Below are 21095 nucleotides of genomic sequence, written 5' to 3' on the forward strand. Positions count from 1 at the left end.
AGATTACAGTCGAAACCTAAGGAAGCAACAGCTCATGAATGGTTCTTCCTTTCCTTTCAGGTGTTCTAGTGGCTACGTGGGAGAATATTGTGAAATGGGGCTTTCCCAAGGCGTTCCTCCAGGAACAAGTAAGTTTTAAGGATAATGAGGGGTCTGGGAATGCATCATGCTCCCTCAGTTGCGTGCTGTCTATAATCTGTTTAACTCAGTTTTGGAAGAAGTAAAGGTTCTAGTCCCCAGCCCCTGCTGCTCAGCCAGCTCGCTCTTTTCCTTCTTCTCCTGTTCATACATTTCCTTCTTCTTCCCTCTTCGGCAGCGGCGTCCGTGCTATTGACAGTCATCTTGATCGTCATAATTGCTGCTTTAGCCACTTTAGGATTTCTCCACTATCGGAAAACTGGCTCCATTTTGCCTTCTCTGCCAAAGCTGTCAAGGTCAGTTTCATTATGTGGAATATTGATTTCAGAAATCTGGATGATCTGTAAGCATGTGAATAACTGAATTCTTCTTTTTTAAATTAAAAATCATCCTAGAGTGTTCAGCTACTCTGCAGAAGCAAAAGATGCTGAACTGAAAGCATTCACTTCTTTGATTGCTTCTCTGAAGCCTGAGTACAAATCACATTTTAGAGTGTAAATGGCTGTGTCGACCAGGTTACACTGGAGAACAATATCGGCTGTGTGAAGGGCCAGGCTTTCTTTCCCCTAGTGCCCTCTCCTGGTTCTTAAGCACTCAGGAATGTGCTTGAACACTTCTGGGTGACCAAGGAAATTTACTCCTGTACATGATGTGTAAATTCAAAAGTGGGATTCAAGCCTTTCAATTAAGTGAGAGTTAGCTAGGAAACTAGCTAGACAATTATTGCAAAAGATTAAAAACAAAAACAAAAAACAAGACACTGTTTGATTATTTCTTTTCAGCTTAAGCCATCTCAAATCCTCTGAAAATGGAAATGGGGTGACCTTCAGATCAGGGGATGATGTGAACATGGATATTGGAGTAACTGGTTTTGGGCCCGAGTCTGCTATTGACAGATCGCTGGCGATGGTGAGTGTGGTTACAAAATGACTATTTGAAGGTTAGTATTTTCACTGTTTTATCAAAGAAATACTTAAGAAAAATATATTTATTTATTTATTTGGGTGCATTGGGTTGCAGCATGCGGGATCTTCACTGTGGCACATGAACTCTCTAGTTGAGGCCCATGGGCTCAGTAGTTGAGGTACCTGGGCATAGTTGCCCTTCAGCACGTGGATCTTAGTTTCCCAATTAGGGATTGAACCTATTCCTTGCATCACAACGTGGATTCTTAACTGCTGGACCACCTGGGAAGTCCCAAGAAACCCTTTTTATAAAGAATAAAATTCAGCTACTAAAAAAAAAAAATTAAATACACTATGCCCCTCGGAAGAAAGTCTTCGCTCTACAAAGTTAGGGAACACTGAGCTTGTTGCAGAAATGTGTCTAAAAACATTAGTAATGAAATTGAAATGAACCCCTGAGCTAAAAGTAAGTCACACTGTTGACCTGGAATCATGCCCAGTTTTAAGTTTAATTGAAATCTTAAAACAATCTATGTTTTGGGGAAACGGGAGAGCGACCATGATATTCTGTCTTTATTTGATGACTTTTTATATGTTAAAGGAAGAGGCAGGGAGATACATGTTGCCTAGTCTCATGTATTTTCCCACCGAGGTAGTGTTGGGATAAACATGGTTTTTGAGTCAGTGGTTGGTTTAAATCCCAGCTCTGCCAGCTTCTAAGAATGTGATAGAAGCATGGAGGTTGAACTTTCTGTGCCCGTCTGTAGAGTGATCCCTCCTGTGAGGACCAGATACTTTATGGGTGGACTAGGATCCGTGCAGTGTTCACATTCGGAGATGGGAAGCCATTCTCAGCGTTCTGCCTCCCCCCTCCCCCGATCTTTCTTTCTTTTTTGTCCCTGCCTAAAAGTGCAGTGTTATCCATTCTGCTTTCCCCTTCTGCCTCTTCTCTTTGCTTTTCTTCCACCTCCCACCCTTCTATGTCCAAAGCCAACCCGAAAGTGGCTTTGCCTTAAGGACCCATAGAGTGCTCAGAAATGGGAAGAGTGTTTTTGTTTCCCTGAGCTGACGAGTTAGAGCATTTATGTCGCTTTACACAGTGTTTGCCATAGGGAGGTCTTGTGTCTCTGCTGGCTTTTCTTTTCATCTTTTGGGGTCAGTTCGGCAAAACACCTAACATACCTCCTGTAAGGAGTGCATCTTCTGCTGTGTGTGAACCAGGTTTGCATGGTATAATCCTTTTTTTCCTTCATCAGAATGAGCATTTTGCCGCAGACTTCGGGAAGTCGCCCATAATATTTGAGAACCCGACATACTCCTCCAAGGACACTGCTATCACAGTGGCTCAGCCAACAACAGCCCCGGTGAGAAACCACAGTCCTTTCTGTCAGGTGCTGCTGCTGTTGAGTCTTGTTCTGTGGAATAATGTGCCTTTAGCATCCTCCCAGCCTTCCCTCCTTGGAAGGAAGCACGGTGGTCCCTTCCTCAGCTTCATGCTCTGCAGTCACAGGATTGGCCAAAGGACAGAAGGCCTGAAAACAATCAGAATCTTGGGTTTTGGCCACCATTCTGGGGGTGCCAACCAAGAGCAGTTTTCATCCTGAGTAGCAGAGCAAGAGGTCTGAGTGCATTCAGTGGCAGACACAGGGCCTGGCACACACAGGTGCTTTGTAAATATCTGTGAGCTGAGTGAGTGGACAGTCCTCAGGCCGTTATGCAGAGGCCTGGGGGACTGGGCACACACTGTGTCTGGTCCTTACTGGTATCATGAGAGTGTAATTTGAGGTGACTTCCCTGCTCACCTTTCTCATACTTTTCTGGAAAGTGCAGAGGTCTCTGAGGTTGGTAGACAGATACCAAAACTTCCTTTGGTACGGTCCTATTACTCACTTATCTTTGAGAGGAACAGAGAGATAAATTAGACAGATGGATGGAGGGACATTTCTTCACTGGGTCCGGATCAGCAGGCCCAATGCCACTGCCGGTACCTGTCAATTTTCAGCTAGCCTGTCTTCCTCTTGTCTGAACCACTAGAGCTAAGCTTCTTTTGCATCAGGAGATACAGTACATTTTAGTATGACAGAAATAGAGTGTGACCAGTAATGAGTGGTCCCAAGAATATTCGTGGTCCCAAGAATATTCTATCTCATGCCTGATTCTCCCAAGAATCAGGCATGAGATAGACAGCTTAGTCGTTGGCGCTCCTGATTTGGGGGAGATGAGAGTGATGTTTATTCACGGACCAGAGGGTCGTTTTCATATAATAAAAATGGTGCCTGATCATATTTGTACAGGAGCAAGGTGGTAAGCAGAATCAAAGAGTTGATAAACTTTACAGCAAAAATTCTTTCAAAACTGAATACTGGCCTTCAATATGCACACAGGTAACTGAATCTGCAACAGTGTATAACAAAAACTATGGAAGCCCCATAAACCCTGCTGAACTAGTTACAGACACAAAGCCAACTTCCTCAAGTGATGAAACTCAGGTAACAGTGACTGGAATGATAATGGGATTTGGGAAGGACTTTGGAATTGCTGGGTTTATTAATCCTAGGCAAACTAGAGAGACCGTGATAGGCTCACAGATCCCAAGATGTGTAGACAATTAGTAAAGATGATTTTAAAAATAATAAATTGAAAACATTCTACTGAGTAAAGCTACATTGTAACATTGAGTTGGGAATGATGTTCCTTGTGACACAAAGCAGGAAAGAAGGGTGGCATACTTCTGAACCCAGCCTCTTCAAATCAGAGGCATTTAATTTGAGATAGCAACTTAAAATGCATAAAGACCTCACTGTGTCGATGATACATATAGAGAACCTTTTCCTTTCCTGCGCAGTGCAGTTTTTCCGCTGTGTATGTCTTTGTTCCCTTAAGAACGCCGTGTTGCGTTTACTCTACTGTTGTTACTGATGTTCACCACTTGGTGGCACTAGTCTACACTCGCTCGATCTTTCCATCTAACATCATTGTCCTCAATGTGCCAGGCGCAGAGTTTAATACCGAAGAGTAAAAGAAAAAAAAAAGAACACTAGATGGAGCTTCTCTATCTTGTCTGCAGACCCTCTGAAATTTGTAAACTATGTGGTCTACAAAGAGAAATTCAATAAATTTGATACAAAGCTTTACATGAATGGATAATATATCATTAGTTTTAATAGACACTTAAGAAGAAGCTATTTCAGATATAGCTGTTTGATTCTGGGCAACTATTTTACCTCTGGGCACTAGAGTCCTTAGTATTACTCACTGGGGGCACCATTGGCATCTTGGGTTGGGCAGTCCTTTATGGCACAAAACTATGCTCCACGTTGCTGGACATCCTAGTATTCCTGGCCCCTGTCCACTGAGTGCCAGGAGTTTCTCCAGTGCGTTGTGACCCCTGCCCTCCCCTCAGCCCCTAAACATACACTCCCCATTTAAAACAGTAGGATCTGGGATGTTCTAAGGTCCTATGACTTTTGTTAAGTAATATAAAGGAACAAAAGCCCAAAGGTAGTTAGAAATCTTACCATTTTCTAGAATAACCCCTGTTCTCAAATTGCATAATCTATAAACAAAATTAGTGTCTGCAAAGTCATGTTGGATTCTCAGCACTGGTTCCTGTTCTGCTCTTTCAGGTCAAAATAAGAGTTGAACTAAATTGATGCTAACGAGGAGAGCTTATAACAAAGGTGCCTTTGCCTACCTTTTCATCTTTCATTTACTAATTCCTTCTTACACACACACATACACAGACAAATGTAGTCTTAGAAATTTCCACTTTCATTTTTTGATATTTCATATTTTCAAAGGATTACATATTTTTCTTTAAGCTACATTGAAAAGTTTATTTTGCAGACTACTTTTTCCACAGACACCAGAATACCTAAATGTCACACGTTGGTTCCCCGTCTGACTTGGCCCCGCGGCAGTGCCAGATCTACATTCTATCCTCAAGTCCAGTGATCCCCTTCTTTCAACAGAGCTCTCTCCCAGCTGAGCAGGAAGGGGAATGTGATGGGGATTCTGCAACCTCTGCCCTGCACGACAGTCATTGGAAACACTGAGAGACTCTCTCAAGTGGAGCAGACCTTTACCGGTTGCAGTCCTTTTTTTCTCATTTCCGTCTTTGCAATACACTGGCTCTTTCTCCTTTTTTCTTTTTTTAATCAGTTGAGGCTGAGGCCCTCTAAGGTCTGTCCTCCATGGTATGTCCATGGATTTTTCTATGACCTTTGCCTCCTGGGAACTAAGATAACAGCCAGAGTGGCTTAAAGCAGTAGAAGCCCTTGGCTAGGATGACCTTAGGTTGACATTAATGTGCCAGAGAGGCTTACATTTTTCTCTTTCATCAATAAATCTGCTCAAAGGACTTGAAAAAATGAACTCCTATGGTTTAGTTCTGTCATTTTCAAAAGTTGTGTTGACACGCATTGGACTTCCCAAGAGGATAACAGTGAAAATCAACACTGCTTCTCTTGTTAGTAATTACTCAAGTCCATGGGGCCATTCCACACTGAAGCAATGAGTTTGGGCCTTCCTCATTAAGGGTAGGTTTCTAGAGGCCGGGCTTTGACCTGAGTATCTCCATCTTCCCCTTGGTGGTGGCTGTATGCTGAGGAGGTGCTCAGTTAAATGTGAGTGAATGCTTTCTTCTACTTCTGTATTCACATGCTCTCTAGTCCTTCACATGTTGGCCCCCTACTTTCAGAGAACGGGAGACACTTCATAAAACACACGTGCTACCTTAGCGACCTGCAGGAGGGCATGGTCTATTCCCCAGTCTCCTGTTCTCTTATCTCCTGCCAGCTGGCAGCCAGAGCCATGGCCAGCACTCTACCATGGACAGATTTTCTGTAAGACACGGGTCGTTCATCATAGTCCAGGGTGATTTCTCTTTGGGTTCTTTAGTTTTGAGGCCTCTGAATCCTAGAGGCATTGCCTGCTCCTCTACCTACAATTTAGTTCAGTGATTTTGCTAACACCCCCTTTCCTCATCTGCAAAATAGATATAATCAGAGCCTTTGCCTTGCAGTCATTGGGAAGATTAAATCAGAAATGTGCAAGACTCTTAGAATAGTCCCTGACACATAGTAAGCACTCAATCAATGTTCAGTTCAGTTCAGTCACTCAGTCCTGTCCGACTCTTTGCGACCCCATGAACCTCAGTATGCCAGGCCTCCCTGTCCATCACCAATTCCTGGAGTCCACCCAAACTCATGTCCATTGAGTAGGTGATGCCATCCAACCATCTCATACTCTGTCATCCCCTTCTCCTCTTGCCCTCAATCTTTCCCAGCATCAGGGTCTTTTCAAGTGAGTCACCTGTTCGCATCAGGTGGCCAAAGTATTGGAGTTTCAGCTTCAACATCAGTCCTTCCAATGAATACCCAGGACTCATCTCCTTTAGGATGGACTGGTTGGATCTCCTTGCAGTCCAAGGGACTCTCAAGAGTCTTCTCCAACACCACAGTTCAACAGCATCAATTCTTCAGGACTCAGCTTTCTTTATAGTCCAACTCTCACATCCATACATGACTACTGGAAAAACCATAGCCTTGACTAGACGGACTTTTGTTGGCAAAGTAACGTCTCTGCTTTTTAATATGCTATCTAGGTTGGTCGTAACTTTCCTTCCAAGGAGTAAGCGTCTTTTAATTTCATGGCTGCAGTCACCATCTGCAGTGATTTTGGAGACCCCAAAAATAAAGTCAGCCACTGTTTCCACTGTTTCCCCATCTATTTCCCATGAAGTGATGGGACTGGATGCCATGATCTTATTTTTCTGAATGTTGAGCTTTAAGCCAACTTTTTCACTCTCCTCTTTCACTTTCATCAAGAAGCTCTTTAGTTCTTCCTTGCTTTCTGCCATAAGGGTGGTGTCATCTGCATATCGCTTTCCAAGTGACTGCATTTTTGTATTGTTTTGTGTTACTGTAGTTCATACTTTGGCTGTTAATTGTTGTTTTTATGTACTCTTTGTTCTGGGATCAGTTGGCATGAGGGATCTGGGTTCCCCGATCAGGGATCAAACCCAAGCCCCTGCTTGGAGGCACAGCGTCTTAACCGCTGCGCCACCAGGAAAGCCCCTGTTACTTGTTTTCGTTATCATCATAATGGCAGGAGGAAATGGTGACAGGATATGGAATATGATGGAGTTGACCAAGGATCAATATGAGATGAGGGTTATAGTCTGGCTTGTTCCTTAAAGTTTCAGGCAGCCCCTGAAGAAATCTCTTGCCTGTCTCTGTCAAAACTTCTAGATTCTCAGGCACAGATTCTGTGAACTATACATTTCAGATCAAGCAAGTGTTTTGAAATTATTAGATGACAAGAGCCCAGAGTTTCAGTGACTCTTCAGGGCCCAACCATGGGAGAATTGAACAATTTTCCTGCATGGGCCGGGTCATGTGGTCCCAAGTTCCAAATTACTTTTTCCCTCTGTAAGAAGAAGTTTTAAAACCTAGGCTGGGGGCAAGAAACAAAAAATTCCATTACTGAAAGTTTTCTGTTTCCCTCTTTTTCGTTTAGCCAACAAAATGGAATATCTTCAAACGAAAACCGAAACAAAATACCAACTTTGAAAATCCATTCTATTCTGAGGTAATTGTTAACAATTTTTCTCAGCCCAGGCATTCTTTCTTAGCATTAACTTGCTAAATCAGGCATGCATTCAGATTATTCTGAGCAAATTGGCCACAATTTGTCTTCCCCACACAAAACCATTTTCCATCGTGTTGGAAATAAGTGACAGATTCTTGTTTCTTTGTGGTTTTAGATGGAGAATGAACCAAAGGTCGGTGCTGCTGTGACCCCACCTCCATCACCTTCTCCTCCTGCTAAGGTTTCTTGGAAAAAAGGCTCAACTCCAGGCTACAGTGCAACAGAAGACACATTTAAAGACACTGCAAATCTTGTGAGAGAAGACTCGGAGGCATAACTGTGCTGGCTATTTAGGGAATAATTAGAAACACACTTTTGCACATTTTTTTTTTTTACAAACAGATGAAAGAAATTAACATTCAGTACTTTATTAAAAGAATATATTTCCCCCTCTGTACTCCTGTAGTTGGGACTGTTTGTGGAAACAATGCCTTGTGTGTCTTTTTTACTCATCTCATATTTTTACAACTAATTACCACCTTGTACTATATGTATATCTTTGCACTGAAACTCTCTGAAGGTAATGCTATAAATATATTGTACATTTGTAAATTTTGGAAAGATTATCACATCATTAAATTTGCTAATGAAAGTATCTGCTGAATTGGTTGGTGATCATTACATTCAATGATCCACTGAAGAAAGGAATTGACTTGGGGCCTTTAGCAATATCAGAAGAGGCACCATCCTAAGACCCTATAGCATTATCAAGGAAGGGAATCCAGGCCCCATTCTTGGGTCTGTTTTCACACATCAGCACTTAGTGTTCAATTTGACCTGATGAATAGCATATCCATAGAGATGCAGATGATACAGAAGGTTGAAAAAACTAATTCAGTTCCACCCTTCTGCCTGTTGGCATTGTCCAACCAGAACTCTGTTTGCTATTATCTCCCTAGCTACCAAGTGAACATGTTTATGTTAATGTCTGAGAAAAAGCTCGTGTCCTTAAGTCTAAGTATCCTGCAAAGAGTTGGTAATCTACTCACATGAACTTGCATTTGATGGACCATAGGGTGATCAACACGCTTTCCTGGCATCTCAGGTGGTTGCCTACTCTAGAAACTGGAGCTGAATGAATGAAAAGCAAATCTGTCTTCATAAAGGAAGGTGCAAAGCAAATACCAGCAGAGCAAAGCCTCAGCTGGATTTTGTGTTTCTCTGTGTGAAAATTTTCCTTATAACGACTATTTATTTTCTCAGTTGAACATGAATAGAAAGGGAAACCATTTTTATTGAGCCTGGCTTAGATTCTTTAGCAAAATCGTACATTTATATCAGAATGTATTGCAGAGTCTAGCCTTCCTCCTGAATCTAGACTCTAGTCTCCACAGCCGGAACTGTGGCAAGAATACAGTTTCCACACTAGGTAGCATTCCCAGTTCTCTGTGCTAATAATGCACATTTTACAACAATGAATGAATGAGTGTATGAATGGACAGATGGATGAATGAAACATGTACTACTGATGATTTTATTCCTGAGTTCTCAAAATATTTTTTGCTCATATTTTGAGTGTTTATTGTAATTATTTTGAAATGTACTTTGATTAGAAAAGCAAATGGAAATGATGCTGCTGAAAAATTTCTAATAAAGGTGTATTTTATCAGACTTCTTCTGTGTGCTTTAAAATTCCAGGTCATGAATTGGTTGTATTTTGCTGTGCATGGAGATTGGGACTTTGAGTGCTAGGCATCAGGGAACCAGGATTGCCTGGGGTTCAAGAAGGGAGGAGAAGGAAGAGGAATCCATAGGTCACTTAGCCCTGACACTGGCCTGGAGCTGGGGAGCAGTGAACACAGGAGGATAAAGTGTAGGCTTCCACCTGAACTCTGGGAGGCAGCCCCCTCAGTTGCCTTAAAGGGTCATCCAACCCCCCTCCCCTTTCCTTCCCACCCTAGGACCCCAGCCAGTTGCCCGCTTTGGATCTGATGGTGATGGGAAGGCAGCAGCAAGGTCACAGCTGGAGAGGATTTTGTTCAGTTTGGTATTTGGGCTCCCATGGCATGTGTGAGCCATACCAGCCTGAAGTCAGAGTAAAAGGGAGTTCTAAAACAGTTGTGATTTCCAGCTTTGGTATTTGTCTTGGGCCTTAAGCTCAATAAGAAATAATCTGGGGAATTTAAAAAATGAGAATTAATTTCCTGCTTAGCTTCATTTCTGGGTCTCCCTTGGAAGGACCTAGAAAGCATGCTGCTGCGTGTCTGTTCTCTGCCATGTGAGCTGGCACTTGTGGTCAGACCATCAGTGGGTCGGTCATCCCTCCTTGGTTGGCTCTCCCAGCTGGGGTTGGCTGGGGTTGGCTCTGCCCCTGCTTTATTCTCTCCTGGAGAGAAGTTGTGCCAGGAGTGTGTGTGGTGGGGGAGGGGGAGATCGGGAAACAGGGTGCTGTTTAGAGGATGGAAAAGCTGATGTGACTCAGTATATCACATCACATGAAGCCAGGTCAATCCTAAAGGAAATTAACCCTGAATGTTCATTGGAAAGACTGATGCTGAAGCTTAAGTTCCAGTACTTTGGCCCCCTGATGTGAAGAGCTGATTCATTGGAAAAGACCCTGATCCTGGGAAAGATTGATGGCAGAAGGAGAAAGGGGTGACAGAGGATGAGATGGTTGAACGGCATCACTGACTCAATGGACATGAGTTTGAGCAAGCTCCAGGAGATAGCGAAAGACAAGGAAGCCTGGTGTGCTGCAGTCTATAGGTTCACAAAGAGTCAGACATGACTTAGTGACTGAACAACAATCACGTGAAGTGGAAAAAATTTTACCAGCAGAAATGTGTTATTGCACAGTGTAAAATCACAACCATGAGAAGGTTTGTCCATGGGAAGCCATTGGATCACACTGGTCATCTGTCCAGAGCTTCCCATTGATTTTTTTTTTTTTACCATCCCTTTTTTCCTTCATTCATCGATTTACTCACTCACTCACTTGCCTATGTTCTTACCAGCATTCAGTTGCAAACTGAAACCTAACTATGAGTTTAAGGAAAATGTGTGAGAGGAGAACTTTTAGTGGGGAATTCCATCCATTAATTCTTGGCTTTTTTTTTTTTTTCCTGAATTAGGAAAAGATCACTAATATTTGATTTTTGAGATAGAGTACATCAGGCTGGCTCAAAAATGAGAGCTAGTTAGGCCCTGGAGTGAGGGAGGGGTCTGAGGAAATTGGTTATAGATGTACATTCTGGAAAGAGGCCTGGACCCACAGCCTGGAGCCCTGGGTTGCCCTTGAACTCTCAGCCTCTTTTCAGTCTTCCCCTCTGCATTCCTCAAAGTCACAAGCCACAAGTCATACTGAAGATGACATATGATTATATGTTTCTGTTTTTTAAAAAAATTCTAATTTATCTTGGAGTATATTTGATTTACAGTGAAAAGCAGTTGGACATACATGGAAGGTGTCTAAACCCTGGGAGAGGAAGGCCAGCTCTGGAGACCATTGCCTCATGCCTCCAGTGGTCCTAACCATGGCCATCTCAAGGTGAGGATCAACACAAATCACTAGGCTTGTCAACTCCTGAAAGTTACCAGCCTGTGGAGGACTTTTAGTCACACCAATTATGTGCCTCTTCCTGGAAGTGAATTCAGAACATTTTGTTTGAAAATCAACCACGTGTCTGCATTCACTTTGTGTCCACGATATTCTGGAATAAACTATAGGAGACAGAGAAAACAGGTCTCCAGAAATTATTTGACATCACTGAGTCCACTAGCTAACAATATGGTCATTGAATGCTGTCCCCTCTTATGCAGACTAGAGAGGAAGGGCTCATATTTCTGCTCCTCTGATAATTAGCATCCCCTAATGATCGTCACTTGCTAAGAGCACAGTTTCCCAACCAATTACTTCCATCACAGGGGCTAGGCCATCCTCCTGCTGCTAATCACTGAGCCTCAGCTGCTGCTTCTGTGGAAAACAGAGAGGGGGGCTATGAGAGTTCAGTGCGAAAATACATCAATATGTAGACAGTGTATGCAGCCCACTGCCTGGCACCAAGCCCTGAATCCCCAGTAGCCGTGATTTTGATCATTATTAAATGGAAGAGAAGGGAAGAGTTTTTTTTTTTTTTTAATGAAGAAATGTATTTTGGGCTTCCCAGGTGGCACAGTGGTAAAGAACCTGCCTGCCAATGCATGGGACATGGGTTCAGTCCCTGGTCTGGGAAGACCCCACAGGCTGCAGAGTGGCTAGGCCTATGCACCACAGCTACTGAGCCTGTGCTCTGGAGCCCAGGAACTGCAACTGCTGAAGCCTGCGTACTCTAGAGCCTGTGCTCTGCAGCGAGAGAAGACACTGCAATGAGAAGTCCTTGCACCGCAACCAGAGAGTATACCCTGTTCACCGCAACTAGAGGAAAGCCTACAGACAATGAAGACCCAGCACAGCCAAAATAAACAAATAAATAAGATTAATTTTTAAAAATGTATTTTTCAAATATTTATAGAATGCAATTTCATATTTAATTAATTAATTGCTTTTGGCCACACTATGCAGCACGTGGCATCTTTGTTCCCTGACCAGGGATTGAACTTGTGCCTCCTGCAATGGAAGTGCAGAGGCCTAACCCTTAGACAGCCAGGAAGTTCTCCAGGAAATGTATCTTTACAAGCTCCTTGGGGATTTTAACATGAAGCCAAGGATAGAATTACTAATCTAAATAGAAGTGGCTAATCTTTTTATTTAATGATGGATGTTATAGGGGTAGTCAAGATTTTCTCCGGGCCTGTGGAAGAATGCATAGATCTTGTATGTAATGAGGCTGGAGTGTAGATGATAAAATTCAGAGTCTCATTTTATTGTCATGCAAGAGTAATGGGAAGGCAGTAAAGAACACTGGGTGTGAAAGATGGGAATCCTGAGGCTGAGAAAGGGAGAGTTCATGCTCCCATCACAGGCTGAGGAGCACGGCCCAGGTTTTCCCGGTGCCCCGTATTCAGGCCTTCGCTGAATTAAAGAACAGGTTGATGTAGGAATTTGACAGAACATATTTAAAGCCTATTCTTCTATCTCTTCCCATGTTTCCAGACTCCAGAGGACTTTAATTATGCTGTCTTCAGTTCAGTTCAGTCGCTCAGTCTTGTCCGACACTTTGCGACCCCATGAATTGCAGCACACCAGGCCTCCCTGTCCATCACCAACTCTCAGAGTTCACTCAGACTCACGTCCATCGAGTTGGTGATGCCATCCAGCCATCTCATCTTCTGTCGTCCCCTTCTCCTCCTGCTCCCAATCCCTCCCAGCATTAGGGTCTTTTCCAATGAGTCAACTCTTCGCATGAGGTGGCCAAAGTACTGGAGTTTCAGCTTTAACATCATTCCTTCCAAAGAAATCCCAGGGCTGATCTCCTTCAGAATGGACTGGTTGGATCTCCTTGCAGTCCAAGGGACTCTCAAGAGTCTTCTCCAACACCACAGTTCAAAAGCATTAATTCTTTGGCGCTCAGCCTTCTTCACAGTCCAACTCTCACATCCATACGTGACCACTGGAAAAACCATAGCCTTGACTACACGGACCTTTGTTGGCAAAGTAATGTCTCTGCTTTTGAATATGCTATCTAGGTTGGTCATAACTTTTCTTCTAAGGAGTAAGCGTCTTTTAATTTCATGGCTGCAGTCACCATCCGCAGTAATTTTGGAGCCCCCCAAAATAAAGTCTGACACTGTTTCCACTGTTTCCTCATCTATTTCCCAAGAAGTGATGGGACCAGATGCCATGATCTTCGTTTTCTGAACGTTGAGATTTAAGCCAACTCTTTCACTCTCCACTTTCACTTTCATCAAGAGGCTTTTTAGTTCCTCTTCATTTTCTGCCATAAGGGTGGTCTCATCTGCGTATCTGAGGTTATTGATATTTCTCCCGGCAATCTTGATTCCAGCTTGTGCTTCTTCCAGTCCAGCGTTTCTCATGATGTACTCTGCATATAAGTTAAATAAGCAGGGTGACAATATACAGCCTTGACGTACTCCTTTTCCTATTTGGAACCAGTCTGTTGTTCCATGTCCAGTTCTAACTGTTGCTTCCTGACCTGCATACAGATTTCTCAAGAGGCAGGTCAGGTGGTCTGGTATGCCCATCTCTTTCAGAACTTTCCACAGTTTATTGGGATCCACACAGTCAAAGATTTTGGCATAGTCAATAAAGCAGAAATAGATGTTTTTCTGGAACTCTCTTGCTTTTTTGATGATCCAGCGGATGTTGGCAATTTGATCTCTGGTTCCTCTGCCTTTTCTAAAACCAGCTTGGACATCAGGAAGTTCATGGTTCACGTATTGCTGAAGCCTGGCTTGGAGAATTTTGAGCGTTACTTTACTAGCGTGTGAGATGAGTACAATTGTGACGTAGTTTGAGCATTCTTTGGCATTGCCTTTCTTTGGGATTGGAATGAAAACTGACCTTTTCCAGTCCTGTGGCCACTGTGGAGTTTTCCAAATTTGCTGGCATATTGAGTGCAGCACTTTCACAGCATCATCTTTTAGGACTTTAAACAGCTCAACTGGAATTCCATCACCTCCACTAGCTTTGTTCATAGTGCTGCTTTCTAAGGCCCACTTGACTTTACATTCCAGGATGTCTGGCTCTAGGTGAGTGATCACATCATTGTGATTATCTTGGTCATGAAGATCTTTTTTATACAGTTCTTCTGTGTATTCTTGCCACCTCTTCTTAATATCTTCTGCTTCTGTTAGGTACATACCATTTCTGTCTTAGTTTCCCTGAACTCCACTGTGGCTGCGATTCCTCAAGAGGCCTTTGGGGGCCAGGGAAGAGATGAAAACATCCCGAATTTTCATGACATTAGAGACTTTTACCCCAAGATGAGTGGGATACAGTCTATTTCCAAGAGTGCAATTGTATATTTATTGCTTCTAAGTTTTCATTTGTCGAGTTTTTTTTTTTTTTGAAAATTCAAAATTTAAAGGATAAGCGATCTTGAGCTATTCTTGGCAGCAGCGCTTTGCAGCTGTTTTCCAAATTTTCAAGGGACTGGATTCACTCAGTGGAGGTCAACGGAGATGCTAGCATTTGCTGCACAGAAATGTTCCCCACATTATGGAGGTGGTGCTTGGACTCTGGGCTCAGGAAGTCCGTTTATCTGTCATTGGCCCTCACTCAGGGCCTTGTGAAAACAGAGACAACAGTCATACAGGCAAGGAACCCCTCTCCTAGAGAGAGGGGACCTCTGAGCGGCCATGTGATCTTGGATCAGTTGTTTCACCTCCCTGATGGTTAGTAACTTCATCTGGAAAGTGAAGTGGTTGGACAAGTTTATTGCTAACTTCTTTGGTTTTCAAGTTCAAAGACTTCTCTCTACTTCAGTCTTAATTTGGAATTTGGTTCAATTCAAAATCACTGCGGCTGTTTCAGTAAGTTCTAAGCCTGTTACATCAACTTCAAGGACGACAGCTCCAATTATAGCTTCTTAGTTTTTATCCTCAAATGCTGTCTCTCTCTAGGTGAGCTATCGAAGAGATATATTTTAGAAAATCTTTTCTTTTTGTGAAGTATCTGAAAGCCTGCTGATAAGTTTCAGGGCTGAAAGTTGCCACCAGGGATTTATTTTTGCAGGAAACTCCTGCAAACATCCTCTGTAGAGTCAAGGCCACAGGGGTCTTTCATGGGATTCCAGGCCCACGGAGTGTTTCCTAAGACGTATGAAGAAGGGACCCTAGTCAGAGTAAGGCTGGCTGGAGGACCAGGAAGTCACCTCTGATGAGCCACTGGCATCCTGCAGACTTTTGATGAGATGCTAGGCCCTTAAATGGGCTCTGGATGAAAGAACAGATGAACCTAGAAGTAAAATAAATTAATTATGATTTTCAATTCTTTTCCTATTAAACCTGAATTTACTTTTTAATTGTGGTAAGATATATATAACGCAAAATTTTAAATTTGGATTTTTAGTCATCTATCTGACATCTGGAGCTGTTCCCCCCCCCCCCTCCCAAGATGGCCTTAGAAGGCTTCCTGTAATGGCTTTGAAAATCACTGAGGCATGGTATTCCTTCTGATATTCTGACTGTGTCAGGGCCTATGAAAAGAGGGCAGGAGACAGAGCTCAGCTCAGCCCAGGCCAACAGGAAATGCCCTAGTCTCCTGTGAGGGACATGGGAATTACTTCTCATGGGCTGAGCTGTGGTGTTCAGAGCGCAAAACCACCACTTAATAACTTAAGCAAATTGCCGCCTTGGCTTATCTGGGAAGGTGAAGTAGAGTTGGAGCCAGGACTCTTTCCCTAACTAGCTGGCTGACCTTGTACCACCTGTTGAGTTCCTCCAAATTTCTGTTTCTTATCTTAAAAAAAAAAAGAAGAAGAAGAAGATAACAAATTCCATAGGGACACCAAGAGGACAGTATTTATTCATTCATTCTACAAATGTTGAACAAGCATCTTCTAGGTACCATGGAATGGTATCAAATAGTAATAGCTAACATTTCCAGAGCACTTTATGTGAAGTATCTCATTTAATTCTGGAAGCCTTATGCTGAAAGTACTATTTCACTATTTTACAGACCAGAAAACAGAGGGACAGATAGAAAGCTAAAGCCACAGATAGCAAGCTGCTTTTTTATTTTTAATTAAAAAATTAGAAAATTATATTTTGGTAATTATAGTCATAAAATAATTCAATGATTTTGTGTAAATGATAAAGCACAAAACAAAGCACAAAAGCTTTGGCACAAGATCATGACCTAGGAAAAATTTTCCTTTACTTCCTCCATTTTATTTCTGTGGATTGTTAGTAACCTATACTGTCCAGCAACAATAAGTATGTGAAAGTGAAAGCGAAAGTCACTCAGTTGTGTCCAACTCTTTGTGACCCCGTGGGCCATACACTCCATGGAATTCTCCAGGCCAGAATACTGGAATGGGTAGCCTTTCCCTTCTCCAGGGGATCTTCCCAACCCAGGGATTGAACCCAGGTCTCCCACATTGCAGGCAGATTCTTTACCCGCTGAGCCACAAGGGAAGCCCAACAACTATAAAAGTAGGTATTTACTGAAGTTTTCCTATGTTTCCAGGACATTTTCTAAGCTCTTTCCAAGTATTAACTCATATAATCCTTCCAGAAACTCTATGAAGTAGATTATCATCCCCATTTTACAGATGAGGAAACTGAGATAAGAGAGGTTAAATAACCTACACAAAGTCTTAGAGGTATTAAGTGTTGGATCTGAGACCCTACCTCAGTCCAGCCCCTGAGTACACACTCCACACCGCTGTGCCACACTGAGTCCTCCCATAGGCTGGCGAGGAAATACCCTGCCCCACTCCACCCCCAGCTAACTCCCTCTTGATTCCCGTCCTACCCTGCACTGACTGCCCAACAAGTTCCTAGTCTTAAAAACTTTTCCTAAAGCCTATCTAAACTTCCAGTTCAAAGGACGCCTTCAGTGACTTGTAAGCTACTGGATTCAGGTCGATGCCTTCTGGCCCCTGTGTGTTAGTATTCTGCCTTCAGGCAATGCCACTGTGATTTAACAAGAGCCCTTGGAGAAGTCCCACAAGGGACCTCCTTGTGCTGGGCTGGCTCCTGGGTGTTCCTTCCCTAGTTGGGTGCTGGCTTCTCCCTCTGGGAAGGGCAACGCCAGCCTAGTCCAGCTGTGCCCACCAGCATTAACCTTTTCTTCACGCAGTCATTAGCATTTAAATATAGAACGAACCAATGCCTTGATTTATTCTGTGGAGAAATAAATCTGCCAAGACAGGCTCAATATTCCTGGTGCATCTCCTGCTGTGTCTGACCCAGCAAGGCTCTTGTTTCTGAGAAACAAAAGAGGCAGAAAAATGTGAAAAGCAGCCTAAATGATTTTTCTGAGCTCTGCCTCAAATGCGTGGTGGAGTCAAACAGCTCAGACAGCTAACCCTACCCTAATTGTTATTTGTAATTTCCTGGGCAGGGAGGGATGGTGTGTGTGTGTGGGATGTGTGTGTGTTTTTCTTTAATCAAGCAAGATGCACACCCTTTTTCTGCCTTCACAGGACCTTCTAAGCTCACCTCCATTCTAGTCGTGGTGTGCATTTAATAATCTTTTTTCTTATTTCTCTCTCTCTCCAACCCCATGTCAGTGTCCCAGGGACCATGACCAGCTTTCACTTCTCTATCCATAGCTCCTAACATAGCACCTGGCATATAATGAGTGCTGAATAAATGTTAGCTGAGCTTCCCTGATGGCTCAGATGTAAAGAATCCGCTAGCAATGCAGGAGACCCAGGTTTGATCCCTGGGTTGGGAAGGTCCCCTGGAGAAGAACATGGCAACCCACTCCAGTATTCTTGCCTGGAGAATCCCCATGGGCAGAGGAGGGTGGCAGGCTCCAGGGGTCGCAAAGGGCCGGACATGACTGAGTGACTAAGCACACAGGCAAATGTTAGCTAAGGAAATAAATGGATAAAAAAGCTAAGGGCTACAGCAAGAAAGAATCCATCAAATCCTGAACCTCCAGTGGAAGGAGCGTGCTCTTACAAACACATCTATCTTTGACCTACATCGCCGGGTGGTTCAGGATTCATGAGTGTGAGGTTAGTTGGTCATGATCAAGTGCCATTTAAATTTGTGTCTTTTTTCTTCTGAGCTCCTAGGACTCACAAAGGCTTTTCATTGAACAGAATGGTTAAATGTTGTGCAAAAGACATCTGAAGAATTAACCTCATGCTCTTCTAGAAAGATGACTGAGAGGGAACGAGCCATCACTAAAAGCTCACCTTTATGTAGGTAGGAAGGCTCCACCCCTCTCATGCCACTCAAGCTCTAAACCTCCAGTGTTCGTGCACAGGACAGTGGTGCAGAGAGCCACTCACGAAACCAGCCTGGCTGTCTGGCCTTTTGAGCCTATGCTGGCTAGGACCCTGGGCCTGTGATAGCTGGGGTCTGCAGAGCAGTTAGCAAGTGCTGTTCTGCACACAGGCTCTTGTTTAGGGGGTACACCAAGCTGAGGGAGGTACTGTTATTAGCATCCCCATTTTACGGAGGAGGAAACTGAGTCATAAAATCAAAACAGGCTGCTCAGGATGGCTCAGCTAGGTAGTGGCAAAGCCAACCTCTGAGCCCAGGAGCTTCAACCCAGAGCCACATCTCTAACCCTGGTCGGTACTGCTTTCCAGTTCATCTCTACCTGAAACACAGTGTCATGGAAAGAGTCCTGTTCCAGGGAGGAGGAGACCCAAGTCTTATTCCAGACTGGTCAAAATTCAGCAATGTGATCTCAGAAAGTTGCCTGCTTTTTGTTGTTTCTTAAAAGGAGATAGAAGATCACTGCTTTACAACCTAAATGTCCATTGACAGTCGAATGGACTAAGAAGGTATGGTATATGTATACAGTGAAACATTCAGTTCAGTTCAGTTCAGTCGCTCAGTCATGTCCGACTCTTGGCGACCCCATGAATCGCAGCACGCCAGGCCTCCCTGTCCATCACCAACTCCCGCAGTTCACTCAGACTCACGTCCATCGAGTCAGTGATGCCATCCAGCCATCTCATCCTCTGTCGTCCCCTTCTCCTCCTGCCTCCAATCCCTCCCAGCATCAGAGTCTTTTCCAATGAGTCAACTCTTCGCATGAGGTGGCCAAAGTACTGGAGTTTCAGCTTCAGCATCATTCCTTCCAAAGAACACCCAGGACTGATCTCCTTCAGAATGGACTGGTTGGATGTCCTTGCAGTCTCAGCCATAAAAAGAATGAAATAATGTTATTGCAGCAACATGGATGGATCTAGAGATTATCACACTAAGTGAACTAAATCAGACAAAGACAGATACCACATGATATTGCTTACATGTAGAATCTAAAATACAATACATATGAACTTAATTACACGACAGAAACAGACCCATAGACATAGAAAACAAACTTATGCTTTCTTAGGTTGCCTTCGGTTACCAAAGGGAAAAGTCGGGTAGGGATAAATTGGGAGTATGGGATTAACAGATACAAACTACTATACATAAAATAAACAAGTATTTACTCTATAGTACACAGAGCTGTGTTCAGTATCTTGTAAAAACCTAAAATGGAACAGAGTATGAAAAAGAGTGCATATATACATATATGTCCCTGATTCACTTTGCTGTACACCTGAAACATTGTACTTTAATAAAAAAATGAAAAATGTTTTATTTTCTAAAGAACATTACCACATTAAAGTCTTTCATAAAGGAAGACCCTCCTTAATTAATTCCATGGGGTCCATGCTTTGAATGTATTATTTGTAAGAAGAATCATATTTATTGGGTAACAGTTTCCCTGCTTTCCATGTTTTATTAATCAAGTCAAATCAGACTCTCAGTTTCAGTGAGGTTCTGCTTGTCCATTTCACCTAGTTTCCACCTTCTCTTTTCCTGTGTCCCACCATGGATTATTTTTCTTAGTCTTAGCCACCATTTTCTATGCAATAAGTCTGTTGACTCAGTTTCATCTGTCTGGGCCAGCAATTTATCCGCCTTATTCTCCTCTGTGTCCTCAGGGTCTAACATCTAGCAGGTGCTTGATGAGTTGTTGGGCTCATGAGTAAATTGACTTATTGGTATTGACAAGCCTGTTAGCTGAGGCTATTGAAGGGTAAGCCATGTAATATGGCTTTAAAGGTATTGAAAATAACTTGAAGAGCTCCATTTTTGCTCTTTAGAAATCTATAGGCTCTGGGTTTGATATTGCTGGGAGGAATGACCTCTAAGCTCCCATCTGCTTCTGAAATTTCACAACCCAGTGGATTTCCCTTGTGAAGACTGGAGAGATTCACTGAAGACTGGACACTAGGGGGTGTCTTTCTCCCAATTCACGTGAAGTAGGGAACGCTGGCACCACCTGCCATACCCATCTGTCTCCAAGCAGGGTCACCCCAAGGCCAGGTGACGTAGCATGACTGTATTCATGGTGGAGAGACGTCTATGGTAGTAGAAGTTCTTTAAAGATCCAAATTGATAGGAAAACTATACCCTTTCCACTCACACATTTTTCTTTCCCTTTACACACTTAATGTGTAAGTTGAAGGAACTGGAAAAAAGACTCACTTTATCCTCTCATATATATATGAAAGATGCTTGGATCTATCCCTTTAAGAAACTAAATATTAGCATTACAAGACCTCATGAATGTTGTGAAAAAGCCATGTGTACGCTCATAAGGATGGGTGGATGAAGGCAGGCTGGGCAGAGGGAGAAGCTCAACTCAGATGCAGTTGCCATGGAGGCCTCAGCCAATGGTACAGGATGCTCTGGAGCTGGGAATGGTCCTTCTGAGTCATCCTTAACTGAGGCTGGGGCCAAGCCTTTGGTCTCTTCATCAGCCAGGCATTGGTCACCTACCACCCTGTGTTAGTCTATTCGGGCCTCTACAACAGAATACCATAGACCGAATGACATACAAACAATAGAAATTGATTTAGTTCAGTTCTGGAG

The 21095-nt window shown here is 43.2% G+C and overlaps 1 protein-coding gene across 1 annotated transcript in view; it reads left to right on the plus strand.

Annotated features, from left to right (window-relative positions):
- Positions 1 to 9305, plus strand: part of LRP2 (LDL receptor related protein 2) — a 177048-nt gene extending 167743 nt beyond the window's left edge. Inside the window, exons 73-79 of the mRNA XM_027558351.1 lie at positions 61 to 128; positions 317 to 434; positions 921 to 1047; positions 2300 to 2407; positions 3428 to 3532; positions 7563 to 7634; positions 7810 to 9305. Of these exons, the coding sequence (XP_027414152.1) occupies positions 61 to 128; positions 317 to 434; positions 921 to 1047; positions 2300 to 2407; positions 3428 to 3532; positions 7563 to 7634; positions 7810 to 7971 (760 nt within the window). The 3' untranslated portion in view covers positions 7972 to 9305. The remainder of the gene's footprint in view (positions 1 to 60; positions 129 to 316; positions 435 to 920; positions 1048 to 2299; positions 2408 to 3427; positions 3533 to 7562; positions 7635 to 7809) is intronic.
- Positions 9306 to 21095: the final 11790 nt, after the last annotated feature.

The sequence above is a fragment of the Bos indicus x Bos taurus genome, chromosome 2, assembly GCF_003369695.1.
Source record: "Bos indicus x Bos taurus breed Angus x Brahman F1 hybrid chromosome 2, Bos_hybrid_MaternalHap_v2.0, whole genome shotgun sequence".
Lineage (NCBI taxonomy): Eukaryota > Metazoa > Chordata > Mammalia > Artiodactyla > Bovidae > Bos > Bos indicus x Bos taurus.